Source organism: Perognathus longimembris, chromosome 2 (genome assembly GCF_023159225.1).
Source record: "Perognathus longimembris pacificus isolate PPM17 chromosome 2, ASM2315922v1, whole genome shotgun sequence".
NCBI classification, from domain to species: domain Eukaryota; kingdom Metazoa; phylum Chordata; class Mammalia; order Rodentia; family Heteromyidae; genus Perognathus; species Perognathus longimembris.
Window position 1 is genome coordinate 21,280,138 of NC_063162.1, and position 27,689 is coordinate 21,307,826.

At 48.4% G+C, this 27,689-nt stretch overlaps 3 protein-coding genes and 1 pseudogene across 11 annotated transcripts in view; 2 read left to right on the forward strand and 2 right to left on the reverse strand.

Moving 5' to 3' along the window:
- Positions 1-1,841, reverse strand: part of Gbf1 (golgi brefeldin A resistant guanine nucleotide exchange factor 1) — a 123,926-nt gene extending 122,085 nt beyond the window's left edge. For all 9 annotated transcript variants that reach the window (XM_048338379.1, XM_048338377.1, XM_048338378.1 and 6 more), the window contains exon 1: positions 1,592-1,841. The gene's annotated coding sequence lies outside the window, so the exon portion shown is untranslated. The remainder of the gene's footprint in view (positions 1-1,591) is intronic.
- Positions 1,609-4,388, forward strand: LOC125343820 (annotated as a pseudogene).
- A 3,874-nt stretch (positions 4,389-8,262) lies between these two features.
- Positions 8,263-22,018, forward strand: Pitx3 (paired like homeodomain 3). The gene is made up of 4 exons (XM_048338380.1): positions 8,263-8,308; positions 20,054-20,183; positions 20,360-20,562; positions 21,063-22,018. The coding sequence occupies exons 2-4, from the start codon at positions 20,066-20,068 to the stop codon at positions 21,651-21,653; spliced, it is 912 nt and encodes a 303-aa protein (XP_048194337.1). The 5' UTR covers positions 8,263-8,308; positions 20,054-20,065; the 3' UTR covers positions 21,654-22,018.
- Positions 22,019-22,837: 819 nt separating this feature from the next.
- Positions 22,838-27,475, reverse strand: Elovl3 (ELOVL fatty acid elongase 3). Its single transcript, XM_048335105.1, has 4 exons — positions 27,375-27,475; positions 25,139-25,270; positions 23,510-23,661; positions 22,838-23,253 (listed from the first exon to the last, which is right to left on the reverse strand). Exons 1-4 carry the CDS (start codon positions 27,473-27,475, stop codon positions 22,838-22,840), a joined length of 801 nt encoding a protein of 266 aa, XP_048191062.1.
- Positions 27,476-27,689: the final 214 nt, after the last annotated feature.

The window sequence follows — 27,689 nt, forward strand, 5'->3', positions numbered from 1 at the left end:
TCTTATCTCCAGTTAGTCACCAGAAAACCAGAAGTGGTGCTGTGGCTCAAGTGGTAGAGTGCTAGCCTTGAGCAAAAAAATTCAGGGACAGTGCCCAGGCCCTGAGCTCAAGCCCCAGTATTGGCACAAAAAATAAAAAATAATAGAAAACCAAAGTCAGCCTGGATACATACTGTGTTCAAGGCCAGCCTGGAAAGCATAAGGAATTCCTGTCTTGAAAAAAAAAAAGTGCACTTCTTGAGTGATTTCAAATATCTTTCATTTATTTTTTTTTTTTTTGGTCAGTCATGGGGCTTGAACTCAGCCTGAGCACTGTCTCTGAGCTCTTTTGCTCAAGGGTAGCTCTCTACCACTTGAGCCACAGCACCACTTCTGGTTTCTGGTGGCTAGCTGGAGATAAGAGTCTTTCACAGAGTTTCCTTCCCAGGCTGGTTTTGAACTGTGATCCTCAGATCTCAGCCTCCTGACAAACTAGGATTACAGGCATGAGCAGCCAGTGTCCAGCTAGATCTTTCCACCTATATCCTCCCAAAATCTAAAGGAGGGGCATATACTGTATGCCCAAAAGTATATAAGTTTTGTGTTGCCAATTTAAAAACACTGCACTATCCCTCCTCATCTCTAAAAGTATTCTTTACCTTTGATGGACTTTTATGGTTTTACAACACAGTAATTTATCAAAGGTCATCACTGTGCAACCAACTACACTCTTCATGGTTATGCTCCATCATTTATTCTTCCCTGACCTTCCATGATTGGCAGGTCATTTCTCATAACTTTTTTTTACACGTTAAAAATAACAGGCTACTAGTATCAAACTCCGGACAGTATTCACCCTCTTCACTCTTAAGTCAAAAGTATCATCAAAGAGTGTCTTCCTGATGAAGACTCATCTCCACAGATAAAGACCTGGGAGGAAATGTCAACCTTGTAACAGGCAGCAGAAAAGAATACTTTTAGAAGATGGCATAAAGCAAGAAACAGGCTCAGCTGAGAATTTCAGTGTTTGCACACAGATCCAGAATGGCAAATGAACCGCCCCGTATAAGGAAAGCCTTCTCGTATCTTCCGACTACCTAAGTCTAGGATGTACTGTTTCATCACTCAGGATATCTGAAGCAGATCAGTGGTATTAACCAGGTACGAACATAGAAATGGAAACTCTATAGAACCTAGAGAGACTCCTGCCTAAAGTCTAAAAACTAACCCTTCAAATTATCTATAAAATGATCCTTAAAAGCTTTGAAGATTTTTGAAAACTGGGCTCTTTGGGAACCAAGAAACTCTGGAAAAGAGGAGCTGACGGATGTTAGGCCTGGGGAAACAGGAAGGCTTCAGGTTCCGGCAAAGTACCACCATTCCGCTGAAAAGACCCCCACCACCACCACCCCCAGCCGCCGCAGAAGCATGACCTTTGCCCCCTGCACGCCTCCTGGGTCCCTCCCATAATACTCCCTTCGTTTAATTACAGAACCGTGAGCCCCCAACCCACCCCGCGTCGCTCAACTTTAAGACGCTTCCCTCTCATTCCCTATCGCGATGTCAGGGCAGCCTTCGCGACACTGGAATTCTAGGAAGAGACTTCGCTGACCTGTCAGCGGATTCAAAATGGCGGGGCCTAGTCCCAGGACCGGCAGCCGCTGCTCATATCCAGCTTGGGCCCCGGAGACGTCCCCAGCGGCTCTCTGGGCTCTGACGGCAGATGAGAGAAGCCGATTTTCTGGAAGTTGATGCTGAAGTTAGAGTGGGGGGCGCACAGCTGGCCGGGTTGAGACGGCCCGGACGCGCGGCAGAGCCGGCTACCCTGCCTGTCAGCTCACTGACGTGGTACCTAGCCTCAGTCTAGCCCGCTGCCTGGTAACTGCGCGAGCCCTGCCACGAAGAGCCAATCACAGCGTGTTCTCGTAATAAATGACATTCCAAATGTCCAATAGAAGAAACAGAGCTGGGGCCAGGAGGCGGGTAGAGGCTACAGAGGCAAAGTACTAGGGAAAAGAGGAGTGTGTAGGAAACAACCAACGGATACGAGGATTCTCTGAGTGACAGTTATAACAGCCAATAAGAATCAGAAGTTGTGCGGGGGCGGTTGGGGAGGTGGAGTTAAATAGAGTTCGGTTGCAGCGTGTGGTCTGGCAGTGGCTGCTAGGCATTATGGGGAGGGAGGCTACGATTTGCTGGGAAGGGGGGCGGGTCCATTTTGAGAGCCTGAGCGGGCGACCCCATTCCCCTAGCCACATCCTATGAAAGCCACCTGGACCAAGATTATGTTACTGAAAAGATCACACTCCCTTAAACTACTTAAGAGATAGTTCTAGTGTCCCCTCGTCCTAAAACCAGCCTTTTGACAACCCATCCCACACCCTATTTTCCCCACCCTCCAATCTGCCTACCCTGATTGGCCTCTCACAGGTGTGTTTGTCCTATCCTAGCTGTTTCTGCATCTTCTACCCTATTCCTACCATCTAGAAAGGAAAAAAACTTGGAAGTGGCAGTGTCTAAAGAGCAGAAAACTGAGTCCTAGAATGGAAGCAGGCCCATCTTCACAGTTAATGGTGGCAAAAGAAAAGAGGAGGAAAGAGGTTGAAGGAGAGGGGGGGACACAGAGAAAACAACTTTTTTTTTCTTTGTGCCACTACTCGGACTTGAAGTCAGGGCCTTGCATGACTTCTTTTTGCTCAAGGCTGGCACTCTACAACTTAAGCCACAAATCAACTTCTGACTTTTTTTCTGGTTAATTGGAGATAGGAGTCCCAGGGATTTTTCTGCTTGAGCGGGCTTTGAACCTCTATCCTCAGAGCTCAGCCTCCTGAGTAGCTAGGATTGAAGGCTACCAGCATCTATCAGCTTTGTTTTTCCCACTACCTCTTAGACCTTAGTCTACAGGTTGAAACTTTCAGCTCTGCCCCTTGTATCAACCCTTGGACACGCCTTATCCCAACCAGGAAAAAAGCTAATCACACCGGTTAGTCCACCTCGCCAAGGATAAGAAACTAAAGCATTTCCTGTTTGCCCTTAGAAATGCTAAGCAGTTCATTGCAGCACTATTCACCATAGCCAAGTACAGAATCAACCCAGATGCTCCTCAGTGGATGAATGGGTCAAGAAAATATGGTATATACACAGAGTGGAATTGTACTCATCCATTAGAAAGAATGATGTTGTATCATTTACAAAGAAATGGAAGGACCTGGACAAAAATTTAGTGAAGTCAGGCCCAGAGAGACAAGGATTGCACGTTTTTTTCTCATATGTGGAAGCCAGACTTCATTTATAAACATATAAATAAATACCTTGGGTGGTATGCAAGTGTATACAAATGCATTAACAAATACAGTAGGAGAGAACTTAATACAGAGGAGAACTTAAAACAACATAATTCCTTAGAAAGGTATAATCATAGTTCAACAAAATATGGATATGGGGTGTAAGTGAATAAAAAAAGGAGAATAAAATTAAAAAATCATTGTATGTCCTACAAAATTAAGAAAAATGAGGACAGGGTGGGTTGGGAGGGATAGTTGAGAATATTGAAAGGGACGACTGATCTAGATGCATTAATAAACTGCTTTGTTGAATGGCAACTCCTTTGTACAATTATTTAGAGATAATAAATATATTAAAGCAAAAAAGAAATGCTGCTGAGATAATAGCAACAGACAGCCCAGAAGTAAAAGAAGAAATTGCAGTTGCTTTAAAGAAAAACAGTTGATGGGAAGGAAGACCATTAAAAAGACAAGTAGCAAAGAAAAATGCAATGGCAAGCAATGATATGCTTCCATTGTATGAAACATGGTTATGGGATTGCAGACTGCCCAGCTGCCCTTGAAAATCAAGATATGGGCACTGGAATATGTTATCGGTGTAGGTCCACAGAACATGAAATAACCAAATGCAGAGCTAAAGTAGACCCCGCTCTGGGTGTTTCTATTGGCAAAATGTTTTGTTTGTGGGGAGATGGGATACCTGTCCAGATCATTTCTTGATAATCCCAAAGGAGTCTATGCTGATGGTGGTGGTTGCAAACTCTGTGGCTCTGTGGAACATTTTAAGAAAGATTGCCCTGAGGATCAGAATCCAGATCAAATGGTCACAGTTGTTCTCTAGACAAAGGGGATGAGTACAGACCATGAAGAAATTTTGGAGGCTGGGAATATGGCCTAGTGGCAAGAGTGCTTGCCTTGTATACATGAATTCCTGGGTTCCATTCCTCAACACCACATATATAGAAAATGGCCAAAAGTGGCGCTGTGGCTCAAGTGGCAGAGTGCTAGCCTTGAGCAAAAAGAAGACAGTGCTCAAAGCCCAGGACTGGCAAAAAAAAAAAAAAATTGGATGTATATAAGCCACAGAAACCTAAAACAAAAATACCACAAGTCATTAATTTTTAATAAAGAATGGTACGTTATGAGAAAGAGAGAGAGAGAGAGAGAGAGAGAGAGAGAGAGAGAGAGAGAGGTGACAGGTTGCCACAATGTTTAGAATTATCTGCAAGTGAGAGTAGAGGACAGGGGGATGGATTTTCTGCCTACACATTGAAAGGGATTCCAGCATATCTGTTGAGTAGACCCAGGTATCTCTGGAGACCTGGAAAGGCTACTTAAAGGTGTTGAGAAAATATGCCAAAGTTTCCTCACTTTCTCTCACTTTGGAATGACTCAAGTTTAGTACAGCTCCATGCCTAGCCCTGTAAGAGCATGGTCTTAGTGGCTCATACCTATAATCCAAGCTACTCAGGAGATTCAGACCTGAGGATGGTGGTTCTCAGCCAGTGTGGGCAGGAAAGTCCATGAATCTCTTATCTCCAATTACTCCCTCCCCAGAAAAACCAGAAATGGTGCTGTGACTTTAAGTGGTAGAGCACTAGCCTTGAACAAAAAAGCTCAGGGACAGTGCCCTGGCCCTGAGTTCAAGCCCCCCTACCACCACCAATAACAAAAAGTACATGATTTCCAAATGAAGCATCTGGGCTGGGAATGTGGCCTAGTAGTAGAGTGCTCACCTAGCATGCATGAAGCCCTGGGTTTGATTCCTCAGCACCACATACACAGAAAAAGTCAGAAGTGGTGATGTGGCTCAAGTGGTAGAGTGCTAACCTTGAGCAAAAAGAAGCCGGGGACAATGCTCAGGCCCTGAGTTCAAGCACCAGGACTGGTGAAACAACAAAAACTAAGTATCCAAAGGTTCTACATGTTTTGATCTTCTAATATGAAGAACCCATCAGTCCTAATATCAAACCTAAAAAAAAAAAAACCTTCAACATTCCAGGCTCACACTTGTAATCTTAGCAACTCAGGAAGCCGAGATCTGAGGATTGAGGTTCAAAGCCAGCCAAGGCAGGAAGGTCCATGCAATTCTTACTTCCAATTAACTACATAAACAAAAAACAAAAGTAGGGCTGTGGCTCAAGTGGTAGAGCACTAGCCTTGAGCACAAAAGCTCAGGGACAACATTCAGGTCATGAGTTCAAGCCCCAGGAAGAGCACACACACACACACACACACACACACACACACACACGGGGGGGGGGGAGACGGAGACGGAGAGACAGAGACAGATATGGGGGGGGGGGGGATGAGAAACACCTCAACAGCTTCCAGAGCCTGTACATTAAGATCCTGATCTTAGTCCAGTTGAGGATCTCATCTCGTTCACCCAAGTCAAGTAAGAGGATATCTTACCATAATACTTCTTTCTGTAGTACCACTGAGCCATTTTTCTCTTCATTGGGAAACTGGGATTTGGCCTCCTGAGCCAGTTTCAGAGAGGTCCTGGGACAGTCCATTGGAAAATCCTATAAAAGTGAGTCAAACCTCCCTGCTTTCCCATCTCTGCTTCTATGTGCCTCCAAATATTCATCATTCCCCCCCAAAAAAAAAACAAATATCCATCATCCTAAAATTAAGTAATTGTGCATTTAAAATTGGCAAAAGAGAAATGATAATTCTCTAATTCCTTTTAACTACTAACCATCAACTTATTTGATCAAACATCTTCCTTGCAGATTTTAGTGTGGCAGATTTGTTATACTTCTACATTATGCCTAAGAATAAAAAAGATGAAGAAGACATAGTGCTTGTTCTTCTAAATCTTAGTGTCCTAGGGGATAAAACAAAAGCTGATCCCTTCAATACCGTAAGTGAAATAAGATCGAAGTAAGGCTAGACATCTGGCCAGCCTGAGAGTTCAGGAAAGACTTCTTAGAACAAGAACTGAGTGAAATTTAGGAGGATGAGTATGTATTGGCAAGATGGGGATTGGCTACTGTCTGGAAATGACAGCGGTAATTAGGAATACACTAAAAGATTGGAAATAAAGACAATGGCAGATACTGATGGTCTGGTATGTCAGACTATGCTTGATCTTTATCCTGAGGACATTCAAGAGCCTTCAAGTGTTTTTAAGGAAAGAGGTAAGTAATTAGATTACCTTAAGAGAATATTATGTGACTGGGCTTGGAGCTCTCCAGTGCATCTAAGCAACTTTACTTGTTCCTTGACAACTGACTTGTCCCTCAAAAAACTTCCTAACCTACAAGTACCACCTTGCCCACAGCCCTACTGAAGCCAGTTTGCCTGAACAAACTAAGGGTACAAAATGAGAGACAAAGGGCCCGCTCTTTTTATTTTGATTTTTTTGGGGGGCACTCTTTTTATTTTGTTTTTTGGGGGGGCGTGTTTTTTGTTTTGTTTGTTTGTTGTTGTTGTTTTTGGCCAGTCCTGGGCCTTGAACTCAGGGCCTGAGCACTGTCCCTGGCTTCTTTTTGCTCAAGGCTAGTACTTTGCCGCTTGAGCCACAGTGCCACTTCTGGCCGTTTTCTATATACGTGGTGCTGAGGAATGAACCCAGGGCTTCATGTGTATGAGGCAAGCACTCTACCACTAGGACATATTCCCAGCCCCAGGGCCCACTCTTTTGAAACAAAGCCAAGGGTTGGGAATTTAGCTCAGTGGAAGAACACTTGCTGAAGTGTTGCCAAGTGCAAAAGTCACTTGCCACTAAAGCAAGTCCTCAGCACAGGAAGAAAAGAAAAAGGGGGGTGGGGCAAGGGGTCAGATAAAACTCAAAGAGCCAGGGGAAGAATTTGGGCTGGAAGTCGTGAATACATATTTGTCCAGGCGACAAGTGCTTTTATCCTCCTAGAAGTGATTTTTTTTATGGTGATGGAGGAGGAGGAGGAGGAGGAGGAGGAGGAGGAGGAGGAGGAGGAGGAGGAGGAAGAGGAGGAGGAGGAGGAAGGAGGAGGAGGAGGAAGGAAGAGGAGGAGGAGGAAGGAGGAGGAGAGGGGGAGGAGGAGGAGGAGGAAGAGGAGGAGGAGGAAGAGGAGGAGGAGGAAGGAGGAGGAGGAGGAGGAGGAGGAGGAGGAGGAGGAGGAGGAGGAGGAGGAGGAGGAGGAGGAGGAGGAGGAGGAGGAGGAGGAGGAGGAGGAGGAGGAGGAGGAGGAGGAGGAGGAGAAAAAGTGTGGAGGATAGCTGGGGAGAGGAGGACAGATGTGAAGACAATAGGCACAGAGAAAATCAAAACCACAGAGGAGTAAGGAGAGTCAAATAGAAGTAAAGGGGCAAACAGAAGCGAAGCGGCGAAGAGCAAAGAAAGACGAGACGTGGGAGGATTGGAACAGAGACAAAGAAGCGGAGAGACAGACAGCAACAAGTGGAGAAAAGCGGCGAAACTTGAGCGGCAGCCTGCGCGCTGGGACCCGGGGCCGGCCGTGCCCGCCCCACCTGGCGCCCCAGCACCCGTCTCTTCTCAGAATTGTTCCACTTCACTCTAGTGAAGTAGAGCCCCGAGTTCACCGTCAGCCTCCACTGTCAGGAGCTACGTGACCGAGCTACTTGGGCTGTTTTGCTCTGCCCAAGCCTCCTAGCCCAAGCACCGGGTCTCGGCCGCGTGGGGATGAGGGGGGAGTGGTCTGGTGACGGAGAAGCGCTTCTGATTGGCTAGGGGACGGCGCTTTTGGCAGTCTGCCGGCCAGACCCCTCCCCTGGGGGCGGGGCTTGGAGATTCACAGCTGGAAAGGGTGGAGCCCGGGCGGCGCAGCTGGAAAGGGGCGGGCCCTGAGGAGCGCGGCTCGCAGCCGAGGGCTGGGGGCGCCCTGGGTTGCCATAAAGTGAATGGGCGCCGGTGGAGGTTGGCAGTCCACCTCGAGGCTCACTCTCCTTTCGTGCCTCTAGGAGAGCCGGAGCGGAGCGGCCGACCGGGAGCGGGGGGCGGCCCCCACCCCGGCCGGGTGCCCGGCTCGTGGCCCCAGCCTGCGCTCCCGACCGCCGCCGCCGCGTCTAACGGGAGTCCGCCCGCTGCAGGACGCACTGTGAGTGCTTGCCCAAGAGGGGGACCGGAGCTCAAGGGGCCAAAGGACCAAGGCTGATTCCGGGACTCCTAAATGGAGATCTGGGACAGCTGAACTCCGGTGCTTGGGGGACGAAGGGTCGAGATTGGAAGGGCGTACTACGGACGCGGGGCCAAACTTGGGCACAGGAAACTTGGGGGTAAGGGCACGGGAGACCTGAAACAGAAGACTTAGCGAAGTCAGAGACTCGAAGCCAGGACGGGAGCTCCGCGCACAAGAGTGGGGAGGCTAGAAATCATTACAAGAAAGTACCCTGGAATCTGGGGCCACAGGGTAGGCGGACAAGGGGGTGAAAAGGGTGGGAGAGGCCTTGGTCATCTGAGGAGACCGAGGAGGCTGCCCAGCAAGCGGGCAGTTGACGGCGCCACGCTGGGGGCAGACTGCAGGGGCTGGGAGCAAGGGTGCGCCTGGGTCGGGTCGCACCCGCTTCCCTGCTCCGCCGCTGCGCTGTCGATGTGGAGAGCCAGGCAGGGACTGGGTCAGATGTCCGCGGGGAAAGCGGCAGAGCCCAGGTTGGAAGACTAACTCGGCGGGTCAGCCCGGTTTGACTTGGGGTGTCATGGTCTGGATGGGTCCAATCTGGGGTCGTCTCAGAAATGGACAGAATAACCAAGGCGCTTAGGACTTGGAGCAGATAGAATGTCCGAAGTGGCAAAGTGGGTCTCACCAGAGCAGGCGCTGTTTTTCGGCAGTGGTGGACAGAATGTCCCTGGCCGAGTGGCATGTCCATCTACCCAGTAGAGTCTGCCCAGTTGCTGCGTGTACGATGGGGTCGGCTGCGACGGGGCACCTGAAATCCCTGCGAACACTTTACGAACTTCTTTCTTCTCCCCCTGCCTCAGGGGCCGCCGGGAGGTGGGCAGAGAGTGAAAGTAAAAGATGCAGCCTGGCCTTATGGCGGAGTGTGGCTGGACGACATCCCCTCCCCACCTCAAAATAGATCAGAGCATCACTCTGGACTTGCAGAATCCAAATTTGAGGAGAGATGGCCAGCTGCTAGTGAATCAGGACCAGGAAGGGAAGCAAAGGGCACAAAAGGCAAGGGCAGGGCAACGAAGAGCCCAGATGAACCCCTGAGAGCCTCAGTTTGCTCACAAACCTAGAATTAATGTCCAATTCCAATACAACTGATCAGAACTCCTAAACTCCTTTTTGAGCATCATCTGACTCAAGAATTCTTGAGGGGAGAGGAACCTGCCAGTGGAGAGATCCACAGCCTCTTAGCAAAGCAAGCTATGTGGTCTTTCTTTTTCCCGTTTTAGTCCCTCAGCCTCTCAGCCCCAATGTGGTCCTATTGGCTAAAAGAAGATGAAAAGGAAACATGTTGGAAACCAGAATGTTGGGTCCAACATAGCACCTATATGTTCCTCTAAATCTGAATGGGAAAGATGTCTCAACTTCCCTGTATGCTGACTCCCTTAGGCCCTTTACAGTGATCACCCACCCTGACCTCCCAAGTTATAACTACAGTCCAGTTAAGCATAAGAGAACAATTAGAGAGAACTCTCCAAATCTATGCAAGTAAACAAGACAACTTAACCAGGACTGAGATTTTCACAAAGACAACCGCAAAGCATTGTGTTTAGCAATTAGTAATTAAAATAAGTGGGTCTCAGCTTGTCTCATCTTAAACCTGTGAGTGACATATAATACACAGTCCCCATGTTCTCACCCCCATTAATCAGTTCTAAAGTTTGCTTAGATCATAGCTAGGACATTGTTTTTCAACCTTTACTTGTCCCTTGTCCTCTTTTGATAAATATAGTTCTACCCTCACCTGCCCCTATCACATTCTAATACATTTCGGGGCTTGTGCTTTAATTGCCTTTGAAAACTCACTGATATTATGGATGAAACGAAGGACTCTGAATCAGGGGGAAAAATAAAGAGGCATCACAGATAGTTCCCCAAAGATTCAAAAGTTTTGCTTCTGTTAAATAGGCCAAATGAATGATATTATAACAAAAATGATTGGAAACAAAATACTGAACCTTCCTTTACTCTTGTATAAAACTATGTAGGTGAATGTATGCCTGGTCACTGGCTCCTAGGGAGAATGTTATAGACCTAGAGAAGAACCTGAAAATATGGTTGGCTCCGTTTTAGAAGAAACATCTTATACAGGCATAGCTCTGGGTTAAATCCTGAGCACCAGAAAAACAAGAAGAAAGAAAAGGAAAGAAAGCCAGGTATGGTTGGTCTCACCTACAATCCTAGTACTTGGGAGACTGAGCCAGGAAAATCTTAAGTTAGAAGTCATAGAGGCCAAGGTGGGCTGCATAGTCAGACTCTGTCTCAAAAAAAAAAAAAAAAAAGTCAGAATGGCAGAAAGGGGAGGAGCCTGGGAGGGTTGCTGGAGAGAGCAATTCAGTTTGGGAGGTAAAATAGGATGGAAATCTACAACACAATAAAAAAACATAAATAAGCTGAAGACTTGCTTTACTTCTCAAATGCAGAAACTGGAGATGAGGGAGCCTCTTAGAATTGAAGTAATACAAGGTAGGGATGAATAGGAACACATCTTTGGACACAATGGGCAGCCAACTTTAAGAACTCCTTTACAGAGAGGTGATAGAGGTCGGAAGAGGAAAGGAATCCTTCAGAGGTTGGGAGATCAGTGCATATCTTCACAAATGGCAGCCAGTGGAAGGGGCGAAGCATGCAATGAGCAGAATAGCTCAACCATTCTCTCTGTCTCTCTATTTCCTTCTCTTTCTTTCTCTTTCTCTCTCTCCCTTTTTTTTCCTATTTCTTCTTCCTCTCTCATTATTATTAGTAGTATCTTGCAATCCATTGTCTATGCAATCTTGGATAATTTGATAATTTCCTGCTTTAGTAGAAAGTGGGGATGGCTGTTCCTGCCATGCAGGATGATTGTGGGAGTTAAATGAAATTGTGTATGGGAAAGCCCTTTGCAAGTGGAGAGGCCTCAGAAGAAGCTTTGCTGCTAATGTAGGTCCTCTGCAACCACAGACTCTGCCTTTGGAAGCGTAGGGTCTTGAGGCTATGAGCAGCCTGATCATATCGGACTTGATTCTGATCCAGCCACAGGAAGGTTCTTATTTATGTTTGGTTATTGTACCAGTCTGGAAGAGCCTGAGTGCTGTCCCTTAGCTTTTATGCTCAAGTCTAGAGCTCTACCACTTGAGCCACAGCTCCACTTCTGGCTTTTTTGGTAGTTAATTGAATATTAGGGCCTCATGGATTATCCTGAATGGGAAGGTTCTTAAGGAGAGGTAGATCACTTACCCTAGGCGTCAGGTGCCAGCTATCACCCCTGCTTCTCTAAAAGAACCTGGAGAGTTCTCCAAGGGATCAGTTGTTCTACTGGGCCAGATAATCTGATCTGAACTCCACGTGCATCCTACTCAAGGATGGCTATATGGGCCTAGGAATTCAGGTCCAGGAAAGAGAAATAGGGCCTGGCCTAATCTTTCTTCTCTGTTCATTCTAAGTGATGCCTGATAGAGTGCGAGGAAAGGAGATGGTAGTTAACCTAAAGGATCCATTAGGTCCTGAGCTTTGGGGTACCATAGGTCTCTGCCACAGACCCATTATACCAGTGATAGTAAGAAAAAGGAATAGAAGATAGTGAAATGAAAGAGAGCTATGGAACTGGTTTGCAAAACTCTCTATCTCTCCTTTCCCACTTTCCTTCTTTCTTAGGGCTTTCTTTTGTTGTTTGTTTGTTTGTTTATTTCTGAGGTTGACCTAACTCAAGATTCTCCTGCCTAGACTTTCTGAGTACTGGAATTACAGGCATTACAGTCATGCACCAGCATACCCAGCTCTGGAGCTGTGGTAGGTTGGTGGGTGGTCATGGGGCTTGAACTCAGAGCCTGAGTGCTGTCCCTGAGCTGGCTAGCTCAAGGCTAAAGCTCTACCACTTTGAACCACAACACCACTTCTGGGTTTTGAGTGGTTAATTGGAGATAAGAGTCTTTCCTGGGACTTTTCTGTCTGGGTTGGCTTCGAACGGCAATCATCAGATCAGCCTCCTGAGTAGCTAGGATTATAGGTATGAGCCATTGGCATACATAGCTTCTGGTGTCTTCTTTATATTTCTCAGTTCTTTCATAGTTTCCCTTTTCCTATCTCTCCCCTTCCTGACCCACTCTGCTCACAAAGATGCTACTTTTTATGTTACTCCCAATCTGCAAATCTTCAGTGACTCCCATAACTTGGCTTTTTTTTTTTTTTTTTGCGCTTTGTTTTTTGCCAGTCCTGGGGCTTGGGCTCAGGGCCTGAGCATTGTCCCTGGCTTCTTTTTGCTCAAGGCTAGTACTCTTTCCTTGAGCCACAGTGCCACTTCTGGCCTTTTCTATATATACTTCTACATACTTCTGACTTTTTCTGTGTATGTGGTGTTGAGGAATCGAACTCAAGGCTTCATGGATACAAGTCAACCACTCTTGCCACTAGGCCATATTCCCAGCCCTTGACTCCCATAACTTGGAGCAAAGCTTCTTTATGTGTGTGGAGCAAGCAGGGACAGGAGTGGTTGGCTAACAGGGCCTATCTTCCCTCTGTGGTGATTTTACTTAAAGACTTGTGGGGGGAGGGGGCACAGCATCTGGGAATGTGGCTAAGTGGTAGAGTGTTTCCCTAGCATGCATGAAGTCCTGGGTTCAATTCCTCAGCACCACATTAACAGAAAAAGCCAGAAGTGGTACTGTGGCTCAAGTGGTAGAGTGCTAGCTTTGAACAAGGATGTGTACAGGCCCTGAGTTCAAGCTCCAGGACTGGCAAATAAATAAATAAATACTTGGGGGAGCCAGGTCCTTGTGGCTCATGCCTATAATCCTCACTACTCAAGAGGCTGGGGTCTGAGAGTTGTGGCTCAAAGCCAGCCTAAGCAGGAAAGTCTATGAGACTCATATCGCCAATAACCTTCCAAAAAGAAGTTGGAAGGAGAGCTGTGGTTCTAGTGGTAAAGTGGTATCCTTGAGCAAAAAAGAAAGCTCAGAGACAGCACCTAGTCCTTGAGTCTAAGCCCCAGGACCTGCATGTGCAAGTGTGCACATACACACAAGAGGAGGTATGCACACTACATGCACACACATTTACATAAACACACACACAATTCACTTTTATATTTTTATTTTATTTTATTTTATTTTTTTTTGGCCAGTCCTGGGCCTTGGACTCAGGGCCTGAGCACTGTCCCTGGCTTCTTCCCGCTCAAGGCTAGCACTCTGCCACTTGAGCCACAGCGCCGCTTCTGGCCGTTTTCTGTATATGTGGTGCTGGGGAATCGAACCTAGGGCCTCGTGTATCCGAGGCAGGCACTCTTGCCACTAGGCTATATCCCCAGCCCCTCACTTTTATATTTAAATAAGTGAGATTAGAGCATGGAATAGAAAGCAAAATTTGCTTGAATTTTTTAAATTGAGCATCCCCTAGAGAGGCTAGGAGTAGAACTTAGTGGTAGAGTTATTGACTAGCAAAAGAAAGAAGGAAAAAGAGAGAGAGAGGGAGAGAGAGAAATAGAAAGAAAAGAAAGGAAAAAAAGAGAGAAAAAATTAAGCTAGATTACCAGTTACTTTAAACTAATAGCTATTACTATTTCAGGTCATGCCTCTAGTTTTCTTTTACTAATCCTAGGGATTTATTGTGATAGTGATTGTTGATGGTGGTGGTATTGAGACAGGGTTTTGCTATATTGCCCAGGCTAGCCTGGAACCTGCTATGTAGCCCAAGCTGACTTCACATTCAACACCCTCCTATCTCAGGCTACTGAGTGCTCGATTACAGGTATAAACCACTATTCCCTGCACTTAGAATTTTGCTGTTGTTTATGGTGGTTCTCAGGCTTAAACCCAATGCCTCATTTTCTCCCTTGGCTTGCTCACTGATGGTTAGTATTCTACTACTTGCATCATGCCTCTACCCCAGATTCTTGCTGGTTATTTTAGAAATGGAATCCTGCATACTCTTCTTCCCAAGCTGGCCTTGAATCACAATCCTCCAGGTCCTAGCCTCCTGAGTAGCTAGGTTTATAAGCATGAACCACTAGTTCCTGGCCACTTACAAGTGTGGTGTGTGTGCGCACGCGCACATGCACGCACTATGTGTTGTGTGGTGGTCCTGGGGCTTAAACTCAGGGCCTGGATGCTGTCCCTGAGCTTTTTTGCCTAAGGCCAGAACTCTACCACTTGAGTCACAGCTCCATTTCTGCCTTTTTGGTGGTTAAATGGATATAGGAGTCTTAAGACTTGCCTGCCAGAGTTGGCTGGGAACTGCAATCCTCAGAGTTCAGCCTCTTGAGCACCTAGGATTACAGGCATGAGCCTCCAGCACCTGCCCACTTAACAAAAAATTTTAATGGGGCTGGGGATATAGCCTAGTGGCAAGAGTGCCTGCCTCGGATACACGAGGCCCTAGGTTCGATTCCCCAGCACCACATATACAGAAAACGGCCAGAAGCGGCGCTGTGGCTCAAGTGGCAGAGTGCTAGCCTTGAGCGGGAAGAAGCCAGGGACAGTGCTCAGGCCCTGAGTCCAAGGCCCAGGACTGGCAAAAAAAAAAAAAAAATTTAATGGAAAGCTTGAAGACACTCCAACCTAGACTGAATCAGTACTTGTCTCCCCTTACCCATGCTGAGACAGAGACCAAGTGAGGCTCCTTGTCCTCTGAGCACTCCCAACACTGCAATGTTTTCTAGAAAGCCCTATCCATTGCCTTCTCAACTTCCACTTCAGCCATGCACCTCCATTCTCTGAGTCCCAGCTTGAGAGCTCCCACTTCTGACCTCGTTAGCCTGAGAGTCAGGCCTATATGCTCTATTTTTTCCATTGTATGCTTGTTTGTCTCCCTAAACTGTGAGCAAGATCTGAGCTTTACCATTCTTGAGGATCCCTTTTAGCACCTAATATTTGAAGAAAAACGCAAGGGAAGCACCCTGAAAATCCTATAGGATTATTTCTTTGATCCCTTGATTGATCATTTGGTAATGTGAGTATATCAAATCGTTATGCCTCCACCTGGATCTTGGGGTTTCATTGTAGGATTATGGGCAAATGTGTCTTCCTTTGTTGGCATTTGCACACTACAGTTCAGCAGACTATAGAATCTGGGTGTTCATTATTTTGAATGGCTTAGACTATTCAAGAACCTCACTTCCATCTCAGGTTTCTATGACAGCTCTACTCTAGTTTAGGACATTGGTTTTCATGCATCCCCAACTTTCTGCTTGCTGAGGTGAGCCAGCATCACCAATCCAGCCCCTCTTCGCTTCCTCTGCATCAGTAGAAAGTTTTCTCCATATTAAGTCCAGGTTGTGCTTCCTGCCTCAGGCATTCTTATTGCACCTTATCATGGACTCTCTCACTGGTAACTTTGCTTTCCTCCTTTGGCTGCAAAATGTATCTGGATTCCCATAACAGTTTCCTCTTGCCATGAGCTTGTTTTCCATGGAAACCATGACTCCCCATACAGCCTTGCTGGCCTGTGATCTGCTTTCCACTCGAATATATCCTGAATAAATATTTTGTTTGTGCTGATCCAAGATAGGCCTGTACTTTGGAATCACAGCACATCTATGGGACCACTATTCTCCCTAGGCCTAGGCTTGCCACCATGATACAGTAGAGCCTGGGCCTCATATCACCAGCAAGACATATGAGAAAGGCTGGGGTTGAGCCAGATGCCAGTAGTTCACACCTGTAATCCTAGCTTGTCAGAAGGCTGAGATCTGAGAATCGCCGATGGAAGACAGCCCATGCAGAAAATTCTGTGAGACTCTTACCTCCAATTAACCGCCAAAAAGCTGAGGTGTGGCTGAAGTGGTAGAGTGCTAGCCTTGAGTGAAAAAGTACAGCACTCAGACCCTGAGTTCAAGCCACAGTATCCCTCCCCCTTCTACATACACACACACACACACACACACGTGTGTGTGTGTGTGTGTGTGTGTGTGTGTAGCAGTCAGCTCTTCTCTGGATGAACTCACTACCACTGTGATCTTTTGGCTCTTTTTGGCCCTGCCTGGTATTTTCTACCAGCATCAACCAATTCTGCAGCTTCCACACTATTCCTCCCTATCCAATGAGTGAGATGAAGTCCCTGGCCTTGGTCCCAACTCTCTAGCTTCCTGACCTCCAGCAGTTTGGGGGAGCTTAATCCTCAGCCAGCCTGTCTCCAGCTCAGACAACAGCTTGGCGCCCCCAGCCTTTGCCTGACCAGCCCATCCAGATGAGAGGAGAGGCCGCTGAAGGCAGATGCCCTACCCTTATATCTCTCCTATGCCTTCCTGACTTTAGAGTGCTTTCCCTCTCTGCCATTTCATAGTTAGGGGCTCTTCTCAGCCCTGGATGCTTCTTGCTGTGTTACCCATTTAAGAGCCTAAAGACTTTCTTCTTCCTTTGTCAGTTTCTAGTCTCCTACATGGCTCCTAGCTTAGGTGACTGTGCCCAACTTGTCATTTCTTTATTGGCTGGGCCCACTATGTTCAGGACAGTGTTGTATCCCTCTCTGAAATGCAATATGCTCTTCTCTGTTCTTAAAGAAGAACATAGCCTGGGGAGGTTGAAGCACTAGTGAGTTCAATAAACTCCCCAGGATCACCTGAACTCAGCCCCTAATCTACCTTAATTATCAAATTTAATGTCTACATACTCAAGAGTTTTATCCCTACACACTTTATTTGTTATATGCTATGTAAACCGTATATACTAAAGGCAGAGCCAGGTGTGTTCTTATCATATCATCCCATCCCAGCACTCAAGAGGCTGAGGCAGAAGGATCATGAGTTTGATGCCAGTGTAAACTACATAGTGTGACTTGTCTTAGCAACCCTGAAGTCAGTTGAGGAAAGGGATTGCAATTTCTCTTGTAGATATGATGAACTATACAATATGCCCAGAGAGGTAAAACAACTTGCCAAGGAAACAATAGCTAGTAATTTAAGGAACCAAGATCCAGACTTTTTTATTCCAAACATAATCTTTTAGGCCCATAGCAGATTATCTTCTTCAGCAGAGCCTGAACACTTTCTGTCCCCCTCCCCTTGCTATCCCATCCCTTAGCTCCAGAGAAGAATCATATCAGCCAAACAACAGCCACAAATGTGGAACATTCTCTGGGACTCTTGGCTTCTCCTCCCCCCCACCAAGTTCTGAGCTCCAGGGGCAGAGAGCTGGAGGTTCAGAGGGGCCTGGGAGGGGTGGGGGTGGGGAACAGCTATCTCCAAAACAACCCAGGCAGCTGTCCCTGTCACAGACACAGGAGACGCTATGCCGGTGTGTTTTTGTCTGCCTGAATATAGGAGCATATGTGTGGGAGAGTGTGTGTTTGTGTGCCTTGAACTCCAAGTCCAAGTGCTCATTGTGTCTGAGTGGCAGCCTGGGTGTGTGTCTGCACATGTGTCTGTCTGTCTTTGAGAACACACAGTCTAAACTGCTTTCTTGGCCTTGTCTTTTTACTTTGGTGCTTTTCCCTCTTCACCCTGTCTCCCTCTGCTGAAATAGAGGATGAAATCAAGACCCAGGTATGGAATGCTAGTGGGGGTAGCAGAAGGGGATGGGGCGAGGTTGGAAAATTAGAAGTCTGGAGCCAAAAGAGACTAAAGGATGAATGGTAATAGGACCTAGTTTTGCCCATGGGCAAACCGCTCTGTCCCTTTCCTCAGCTGTGTGTTGCTTCCATGGCTCCTGGAAAAGTCAGAAACATGGTTTGAATTTCAAGGTCGTTTGGGGTTTGAAGAAATGGCAAACCTCAGAATACCCCTTTTTTCTAGCTTTCAGTTCTGAGGCTTCCTCATCTTTGGGAAGAGCTCCTGGTCAAGAATGACACAAGTCCCTCCTAAGGTCCTCTCCCTTCCAGTGGAGCCAGAGTTTTCCAGTCCCAAGGGCTGGCTACTGACTCCAGACTTAGAAAGGGAGAAGCTGAGCATACTTCCACTCTTGGCCTGATTTCTCTCTCCTTCCTTCTTTCTTCTTCCCTCCCTTCCTTCCGTCTTCCCCTCCTCCCTCCTTCCCTTCCTCTCTTCCTTCTTCCTTCCTTCTTTCCTCCCTAGGTTGTCTACAGCCATGCCTTTCCAACCCCAATGCAAAGGTCCAAGGTTGAGACCCTGCTGCCTGTAAAAGAGCAGTGACTGCTTCTCAGCCCCATACGTTGACCTCTGTTCCACTCCCAGCCTGGCTCAGCTGTGATCTCTGAGTTACTTGAAGGGGCATTACCCTGTGCAAACACAGGCCGCTGCCCATCTGTACCTCCTTGAGAAAGGTTTCAAATAAATTCAGAGCAGCCAAGTGACACACATCTCAATCTAAGCTAATCCGCCCTATTAATGCCACTCCATGAAGCCTGCATTTAAGTTCCTGATAATGGGGCAGAGATTTGGGGGGCCCAAGGGATCCTCCCATCTAGCTGTCTACCCTCTCCCTGGACTCCTAGCTTCCTGTTCTCCTCTGACCAAGAAGCAGCCAATGTCTTAAGCCCCAATATTGCCCCCTTTCTCTTCCTCTCATCAGAGGGAGACCCTACAGGGAAACCTGAAGAGGGACCCAGTAGGCTCCTGGGCAGTATCAGGCTAGGTTTGGGACAGGGAGGACTGACAGGAAGAGCATCTTAGGTAGGGCAGGCCTATCACCTAGAGTACGTTGATGGAAGCCCAGCATGTGATGCAGGAATGACGTGGGATGTGACATGTGTGTGGGCAGACAAGAGACAGACAGGACCCAAGGACTCTGTGGTTTTCAAATTTGGTTTTCATATAGGGACACTTTATTCAAACAAAATCTCTTCAAAAAAATTATAAACAAAACAGACAAAAGCAGGAACTGTCTTAATGGAAGGAGACTCAAGGGAAGCCAGGCTGGAGTTTGAGTCGAATCACAAAGAACACTTGGTGGAAAAGCAAACAAAGGAAAAACATTAAAGAGTCCCACCAACTTGGTTCAGACTTTAGTTCACCACTTACAAGCTCTGTGACTTTAATCAAGTTACTTCAAAGCTCAGTTTCCTCAGCTGACAGAGGTAATCTGAAAGTCCAAAATCCAAAATATTCTTAAGTCTGAAGCTTCTTCGGTGCACTTTGGGTTTTAAATTTTCAGATTAGGGGTAATTAACTTGTAAATCAATGTAAATATTCCCCACCCCACCCCCATCTGAAATCTCAAGACTCTGGTCCCAAACATTTTGGATAAGGGATATTCAATTAACTGTATTAATTACGTGGTTTTGATGTATTCTGTGAAGGGAGAGACAATGAGATAAAGGTTCACAGTAAATACCATAAGTTGTACTAGCAATTATTCTTATGCCTGGTTCAAAATAACACCTGTCCCATGGAAGGCGAATAACAGGTGTTCTAGCAGTGTCGCAGGTGTGGCTGGCAGAGGCATGTATGACGATATAGTGCTATTGAGCAGGCTTCAGGAGAGGCAGAATCAAAGATGTGATGGCCAGTAGGGCGCATTTTCATTAATTCAATAAATGGGAAACACTAAGTGTGCAGCAGGTATAGTTCTAGATGCGCTACAGTCAACACAGTCTAGGATGTGTGCATAAAACCTCCCAGTACACACCGTTTTCCCCCTTAGGCTGCTATTCCTCAAGCGATAGGACGTCAACCCACTCAGGGTGGCCTTCTGTTGGTGACTGAGAAAGAGGGCAAGGGGCGGGTTGGTGGAACTCGACTAGGAACTGAGAAATCCCGGGATTCGTACACCCTCATCCCCATTAACCTGGTCTGCGATTTCCCTCCAGTACTGTCCCTCCATGGAGTTCGGGCTGCTCAGCGAGGCAGAGGCCCGGAGCCCGGCCCTGTCGCTATCGGACGCGGGCACGCCACATCCTCCGCTCCCAGACCACGGCTGCAAGGGCCAAGAGCACAGTGGTGAGCGCGCCCTTTCCGGGTGGACATACTAGTTCAGCTCCCCCCGGGGAAGGGCGGGGGGGGGGACGTGGGGAACCTGGAGTTAGCAACCTGGCTGAGAGCCAGAGGTCCCCGAGCTGGAGGGTCCCGGAGCCTGGTCTTGGGTGCCCTGTGACCCGCCTCGTCCTGGTCCTCAGACTCGGAGAAGGCCTCGGCCTCGCTGCCCGGGGGCTCCCCGGAGGACGGCTCGCTGAAGAAGAAGCAGCGGCGGCAGCGCACGCACTTCACCAGCCAGCAGCTGCAGGAGCTGGAGGCGACCTTCCAGAGGAACCGCTACCCCGACATGAGCACGCGGGAGGAGATCGCCGTGTGGACAAACCTCACCGAAGCGCGAGTGCGGGTACGGCCCGGGCTAGCCGCCAGCCTCGCCCCCCACGCGGGAGCCCCCGGCCTCTCTCCGGCGGGACCCTCGACCGATCGTGGAGCCGCGCTGCCCGTCCCGTCCCGGGGCCCAGCAACCGACTCTCGGGCCTCGGGTCCACAGCTCCGCGCCCTCCAACTTTTAATCTCTGCGCTTGGGGTTCCTATCACTTCTGATGGCGCATTTCCTTGTCCCCCGCCCTCATCACACCCCACTTGATCGCAGGCTACCGGTCCCCGGACCCTGCGGCCGCCACTTTTAGTCTCAGCCACCCCTCCCCACCGCCCCCCGGCTCCGCACCTTCCTCTCCTTCCTTTCGCCCCGTCTCATTTATCCTCCCACGGTCCCCAGCACGGCCCAGGCTCGAGCCTCCCCCTCCCCGCATCTAGGTCCCGCACTGATCTGCCCCTCCACGGGCCTCCGGGGTGTCTGTCCCGCAGCGCCGGGCGCCCTGACCGCCTTTCTCCCGCGCCCTGCAGGTGTGGTTCAAGAACCGGCGCGCCAAGTGGCGGAAGCGCGAGCGCAGCCAGCAGGCGGAGCTGTGCAAGGGCGGCTTCGCGGCGCCGCTCGGCGGGCTGGTGCCGCCCTACGAGGAGGTGTACCCCGGCTACTCCTACAGCAACTGGCCGCCCAAGGCGCTCGGCCCGCCGCTCGCCGCCAAGACCTTCCCCTTCGCCTTCAACTCGGTCAACGTGGGGCCTCTGGCTTCCCAGCCCGTCTTCTCACCACCCAGCTCCATCGCCGCCTCCATGGTGCCCTCGGCCGCCGCTGCTCCGGGCACTGTGCCCGGGCCCGGGGCCTTGCAGGGCCTGGGCGGGGCGCCTCCTGGGCTGGCTCCGGCCGCCGTGTCCTCCGGGGCTGTGTCCTGCCCTTACGCCTCCGCCGCGGCCGCCGCGGCCGCCGCCGCCGCCTCTTCCCCCTACGTCTACCGGGACCCGTGTAACTCGAGCCTGGCCAGCTTGAGGCTCAAGGCCAAACAGCACGCCTCCTTCAGCTACCCCGCGGTGCCCGGGCCGCCCGCGGCCGCCAACCTCAGCCCGTGCCAGTATGCCGTGGAACGGCCGGTATGAGCGGCAGGGCCGGCGGATCACCCCCCCTCCCGCCCCCCCCCCCCCCGATCGCAGGGCAATGATGCTTCACCTCCTCCCCGGACGGGGCTTGTCTAGACTGGCTGGCCCTGGCCCCAGTGTTTCAAAGGGGTGCTTGGGCAGCTGGGGGGTAGGGAGGGCCGCTGGCTTCCGCAAGGGGCCTGTCCCCTCCCAGCCCCACGAGGGGGTGGACTGGGCCCTACTGCGCCCCCCTCCACCCCTGCCCCGGGACTAAGGCCAGGAACTGGGACCAGCTCCCCAGGAGCCAATTCACCCTTGGCTCCCCTCCCGCCTTCTCCAGACTACCCTACCCCGTTTTCAAAGATCAGTGAAATAAACGTGCGCGGACTGTCCAAGGCTTGATGATTTAGAGTTACGGTTGGGCCCTCTTCCCTGCTTTCTCCCCCATCGTCTAAAGGAGAGCTGGACGCACAGCAACATGTTGCAAAGTCCAGGCTTGGCGGGTTCAGTCTCACTCTCCTCCAGCAGCTCAGGGAGGCCTGGACTCCTGCAGCGAAAGGGGTGCGCAAGCCGGTGGCGCTTTGGCCTTGGCCACAGATGGTGCTGCGGCGCCACCTCGTGGTCAAATGGTAGCTGTGGTCTTGAATTCCTTGCGGGGATCAATTTTGCAATTTAGGAAGCCTATGATTTCAGAGGAGTTACTCCGCCTCTCTGCACCTGTTTCTCACTGTTCCTTTGCGGGGCTCAAGCCTCTAACAGCAATAAAATTCTGGTCTGTAACAGACATTTATGAAGTGCCTACCAGGCCTAGGACTCTTATTGAGTGTCTGTGCCTCTATCCTTCCACACACTGTTAGCAACCTTCTCCCATCGTAGAAATCCCTCCCTTTCCCCAAATATCCCCAATATTGTTGACATATCTCATTTTAAAATAGACTTAAGAAGAAGAAAGATTTTCTAGGTAGAAATAAATAATTCTAGGAACCCTCCTCCATCCTACCTCCTTCCCATGGCCTGGCTGGCCTTCACATTAGACACAGAAACTTCAAAGTATCCCATTCCATGGCTGATACTTTTGGCCATATCCAGGTGTTCATCCTACTGGAAAGCCATCCAGAGAAGGGATCCTTATCATTCTCCTAAACCTAAGCCCTGACCTTAGTACCCTGGGAAAAAAGACCCTGTCGTTCCTTCTCTCCAACCCTTTACTGGCTTTTGGCCTTGGGCTTCATGTAGGTTTGGTAGAAGAAGTGGGCAAAAAGGATTAAGTAGGATGCGTACAGGACAAAGGACCAGAAGAAGTGTTCTGTTGTGGTGTAACATCCATATTCCTGTCTCCAAATGTAATTCAGGATGCCAAAGATGGTTCCCATAACCATCTGCAGGATCTGCAGGCTTGTGATGAGTATGGGAAGCTTCTTGGGGTACTTCATTTTGGCAGCCTTCAGAGTGTAGTAGGTGTACATAATGGAATGCACACTGAAGTTCATGGTCATAAACCAGCCACCTGAAGGCACTTTGTTCTTATATCCAAAGCTTGTGAACAGCAGCACTGTACTGTGGTGGAACCAGTGTACAAAGATGAGTGGCCGCTTACGCAGGATGATGAAGACTGTGTCTCCTGGGAGATGAGAGTCATAGCTGGCATACCACCCAGAGCTCGAACTACCCTCTATCCTGGGCATGGGGGACACTAAAGGAATTCTCAGGATAGGAAGGAGGGTCTTTGTGGCAGAGAATCTGGAGGGGGTTGGGGTGAGATGTGTTGTTGGGGGATGAGGGGGACCAGAGGGACTCTGCATCTGATGGGGGAGGGGAGAGCTCTGAGGAGGCACACAATTCACTGGGCAGCAAAGAAACAAAGCCATGCCACTCACCAAGTTCAACAATCTTGCTGAGAAGAAAGAGGCAGGACCAGAATCTGACTACAATGTCATTTGTGAAGAAGGAGAAGCACACGGTCTGCTTTAGGCCACTCGTCAATATCACAGTGCCCATATAGTACCATGTCCTCACTGTCCCCACGATGCTGAAATAGGACAGAGAAAGAAGGTGCCAGCTCATTTGCAAGCACTAATTCACCCTTCCCCCTAGCCTGACTAGGTCATAAGTCTTAATCTTCATCCCTCTTTACCACACAAGTAGACGTTACAGCTTCAGAGATCTTGGGGCCAATATGGTAGATCCAACCAGTATTCTATAGGAAATGAAGGGCAGGAAAAGACCAAGAACTGTAGGGAAGTAGAATTAAAAATGGAAAATAGATTTCTGGGGATAGGGTGGAAGACTTGGAAGACTCAGAGGAAATACTTGTGGAATGGGGAAGATAAAAAAATAGGGGAAGAAAACATAAGAAGGAGGGACAAGTAGGGAAGTTGTTGGGTAATCTCGGGCAATAAAGTTAGGAACCAAGAGTATGACTTGCTGTAGACATTTGTTAAAGTACAGACTTCATGGGTGTAAGAGGGATGGGGCAAAGACTACCAGCTTGGGGGTCTACGAAAGAAGGAAAATAGTAATATAGAAGAAGGTAGAAAACAAAAAGAAAAAAAAAAGAAGAAGGTAGAAGCCAGACTCCAGTGGCTCACACCTTTAAGAGTCCCATGGACTTTCTTGCCAGGCTAGCTTTGAACCATGATCCTCATATCTCAGCCTCTTGAGTATCTAGGATTACAGGATTACAGGTGTGAGCTACTGGTGCCCAGCTGGTGAGACTCTTATCTCCAATTAACCATCAGAAAACCAGAAGTGGTGCTATAGCTCTAAGTGGCACAGCGCTGGCCTTGACTGAAAAAGATCAGGGACAGGGCTCAGGCCCTGAGTTCAAGCCCCACAACTACCAAAAAAGGGGGGAGGGAGGTAGAAGCTAGAAATCAATACAACTGAGTTTTGGGGAAACTTAAAGGGATAAGATGGGACTGGCATTGATCAAGATGTATTGTATTCATAATCTGGCTTGTTGAAATGAAACTCCTTTGTACAACTACATAAAATAAATAATTTAAGCCGGGCACTTGTGGGCTCATATCTGTTACCCTAGCTACTAAAGAGGCTGAAATCTGAGGATTGAGGTTTGAAACCAGCCCTGGTAGGAAATTTGTGAGGCTCCTATCTCTAAATTACATCCAAAAAAGCTGGAAGTGGAGCTGTAGTTCAAATGATAGAGCCTTGAGCAGAAAAGTGAAGGGATAGCACTCAGTCCCTGAGTTCAAACCCCAGTATCAGAACAAAAGTAAATAAAAATAATAATCAAGAGATAAGATGAGGGCTGGGCAGGTGGCTTAGTGGTAGAGTGCTTGCCTAGCATGCATGAAGCCCTGGGTTCGATTCCTCAGCACCACATAAACAGAAAAAGCTGGAAGTGGCACTGTGGCGCAAGTGGTAGAGTGCTAGCCTTGAGCAAAAATAAGTCAGGGACAGTGCTCAGGCCCTGAGTCTAACCCCAGGACTGGCAAAAAATAAAAAGATAAGATGGAAGTTTAAGGGCTAAAGAACAAGTGTCTTACCTGAAGATGGCAAGGCAGAAGGACCAGAAAGTGAGAGGGCCTTGCAAATTGAAGCCCTTCCGTGTCTTCATATAGTTCTGGCCCACAATGATGAACAGCAAGTAGATCAGAACTATGGGAAATGAGGATAGCCTGGCAGATAGAAGGCACAGGGCATGAATTTATGGGTGGTACTGCTTAGAGGAATGCCTATTCATTTCTTTTTCTGCAGGTCCTGGGGCTTGAACACAGGGCCTGGTAAATGTCTCTGAGCTTTTTTGCTCAAGGCTAGCACTCTATCACTCGAGTCACAGCTCCACTTCTGGTTTTTTTCGGTGTTTAATTGGAAATAAAAATCTCACAGGGCTGGGAATGAGGCTTAGTGGTAGAGTGCTTGCCTACCACGCATGAAGCCCTGAATTCGATTCCTCAGTACCACATAAGCAGAAAAAGCCAGAAGTGGCACTGTGGCTCAAATGGTAAAGTTCTAGCCTTGAGCAAAAGAAGCTCAGGGACAGTGCCCAGGACCTGAGTTCAAGCCCTAGGAATGGCAAAAAAAAAAAAAAAAGAATCTCACAGACTTTTCTGCCAGGAATGGTTTTGAACTGCAATCCTCAGATCTCAGTCTCCTGAGTTGCTAGGATTACAAGCATGAGCCACCAGCACCAAGCTTCCCTCATTTCTTTACGTGAATGCTCTAGAGTGGAGTTCCAACTTGGCAACTAGGTGTGTGACTTTTTTTGTTGTTGTCTGTCATGGAGCTTGAACTCAGTGTCTGGGCACTATCTCTGAACTCTTTTTGCTCAAGGCTAGTGCTGTACCACTTTGAACCACAGTGCCACTTCTGGTCTTTGAGTGGTTAATTGGAGATAAGAGTCTCATGAGAACTTGTCTGCCATGGCTGGCTTCAAACAGTGATCCTCAGCCTCCTGTGTAGCTAGGATTACAGGTATGAGCCACAAGCACCTGACCTATGTATGACATTTTTTTTCTTTATTTTTACAGAAGGGTTCTCCTCTCCTGGCAATGTTAATGTATATAAAATACCTAACATGATATGGGGGGGGCTAGAGCTAGATTTCTGTAATCATTGCTTTCTCAATGAGGTTGGAGGTAAAAGATAGAAGTGTCTAGCCTACACCTAGAAGTAACCCAAGGTCATGGTGTAACAAGAATGTGGCAACAGCTTCTGTCAGCTTGGATCATGACAAACTGGTTGGAACTATAGTCAACCCACATGAAGACTAAGCCAACATGCCTGGGGAAAGCTTAAAAGGGCCCTGTGATGTTGCAAGGAAAGCATGACCATTGTGTACAGAAGGTTGCTTCTGGGAGAGGGGGGAGGAGGGAATGAGGGAGAAGGTAACAAACAGTACAAGAAATGTATCCAGTGCCTAAGGTATGAAACTGTAACTTCTCTGTACATCAGTTTGACAATAAAAAATTAAAAAGAAAAAGAAGGTTGTTTCTGGGTATGAGCACTATGCACACAGACATGCTCATACAGCTACAAACGACAAGAAGGTTATCAAATAGGCTGGATCAATCACATTCCTCAGATTGGTTCTCAATACACTAGTTCTCCTTTGCCTGTATCTCCTCCCACATCCCTTTCTATGCCTTCTTATTTCTATATGCCTCATTCAGCTCTAAATCTCTTTGCAGTGCTATACTGCCTTCCACCTTGAACAATTCATAGTGAGCCAGTCACCAATGGCTCAAGCCTGTAATCCTAACTACTCAGAAGGCTGAGATTTGAGGTTCAAAGCCAGCCCAGGCAGGAAAGATTGAGAGTCTTATCCAATTAAGAACCAAAAAAAGCCAGAAGTGGAGTTTTGGCTCAAGTGATAGAGCACTAGACTTGAGCACAAAAGCTCAGGGACACTGCCCAGGCCAAGTTCAAGTTCCAGAACAGTTACCCCTCCCCCCCCCAAAAAAAAAGAAAAGAAAAGAAAGAGAGAGAAAGAAGGGGGGATAGGAGGAAGAGAAAGAATGAAAGAAAGATGGAGGGATGGAGGGAACTAAGGAACGAAGGGGAGAGAAGAGGAAGAGAGAGAAGAAAGGAAGGAAGGAAGGGAGGAAGGAAGGAAGGAAGGAAGGAAGGAAGGAAGGAAGGAAGGAAGGAAGGAAGGAAGGAAGGAAGGAAGGAAGGAAGGAAGGAACTCATACTGTCATTCAGTCCCTTTTCTCTTTCTCCCCTAAAACATTCAGCAGAGTCGGGCCCTCGGCATAGCTCTTTCCGGTCACCAGGTCTCACCAGTACTTCTCCAGAAAGGGCCGCAAGTCCGTGACCTTCTCGAAGTCGTAAGGCTGGCACAGTTGCTGTGCTTGGTATGTGTCGTTCATGGCTGTGCTCATTTTGCTCTACAGACGATGAGGTTCAGCGGCTGGGCTACAGGCTGCGGGGTCGAGGATGGAGCGACCCTCAGGACGTGATGGAGCCGCTCCAGGACAGTCGGGACTCCTAGGCAGGCGGGAGTGCCTCGCATCCAGTCACATGCACTGCAGCCCAGTCGGGTCCCACTCCCACTGCCTCGGCCGTAGATAATGTGAACTACAGAGCAGCTAGCCC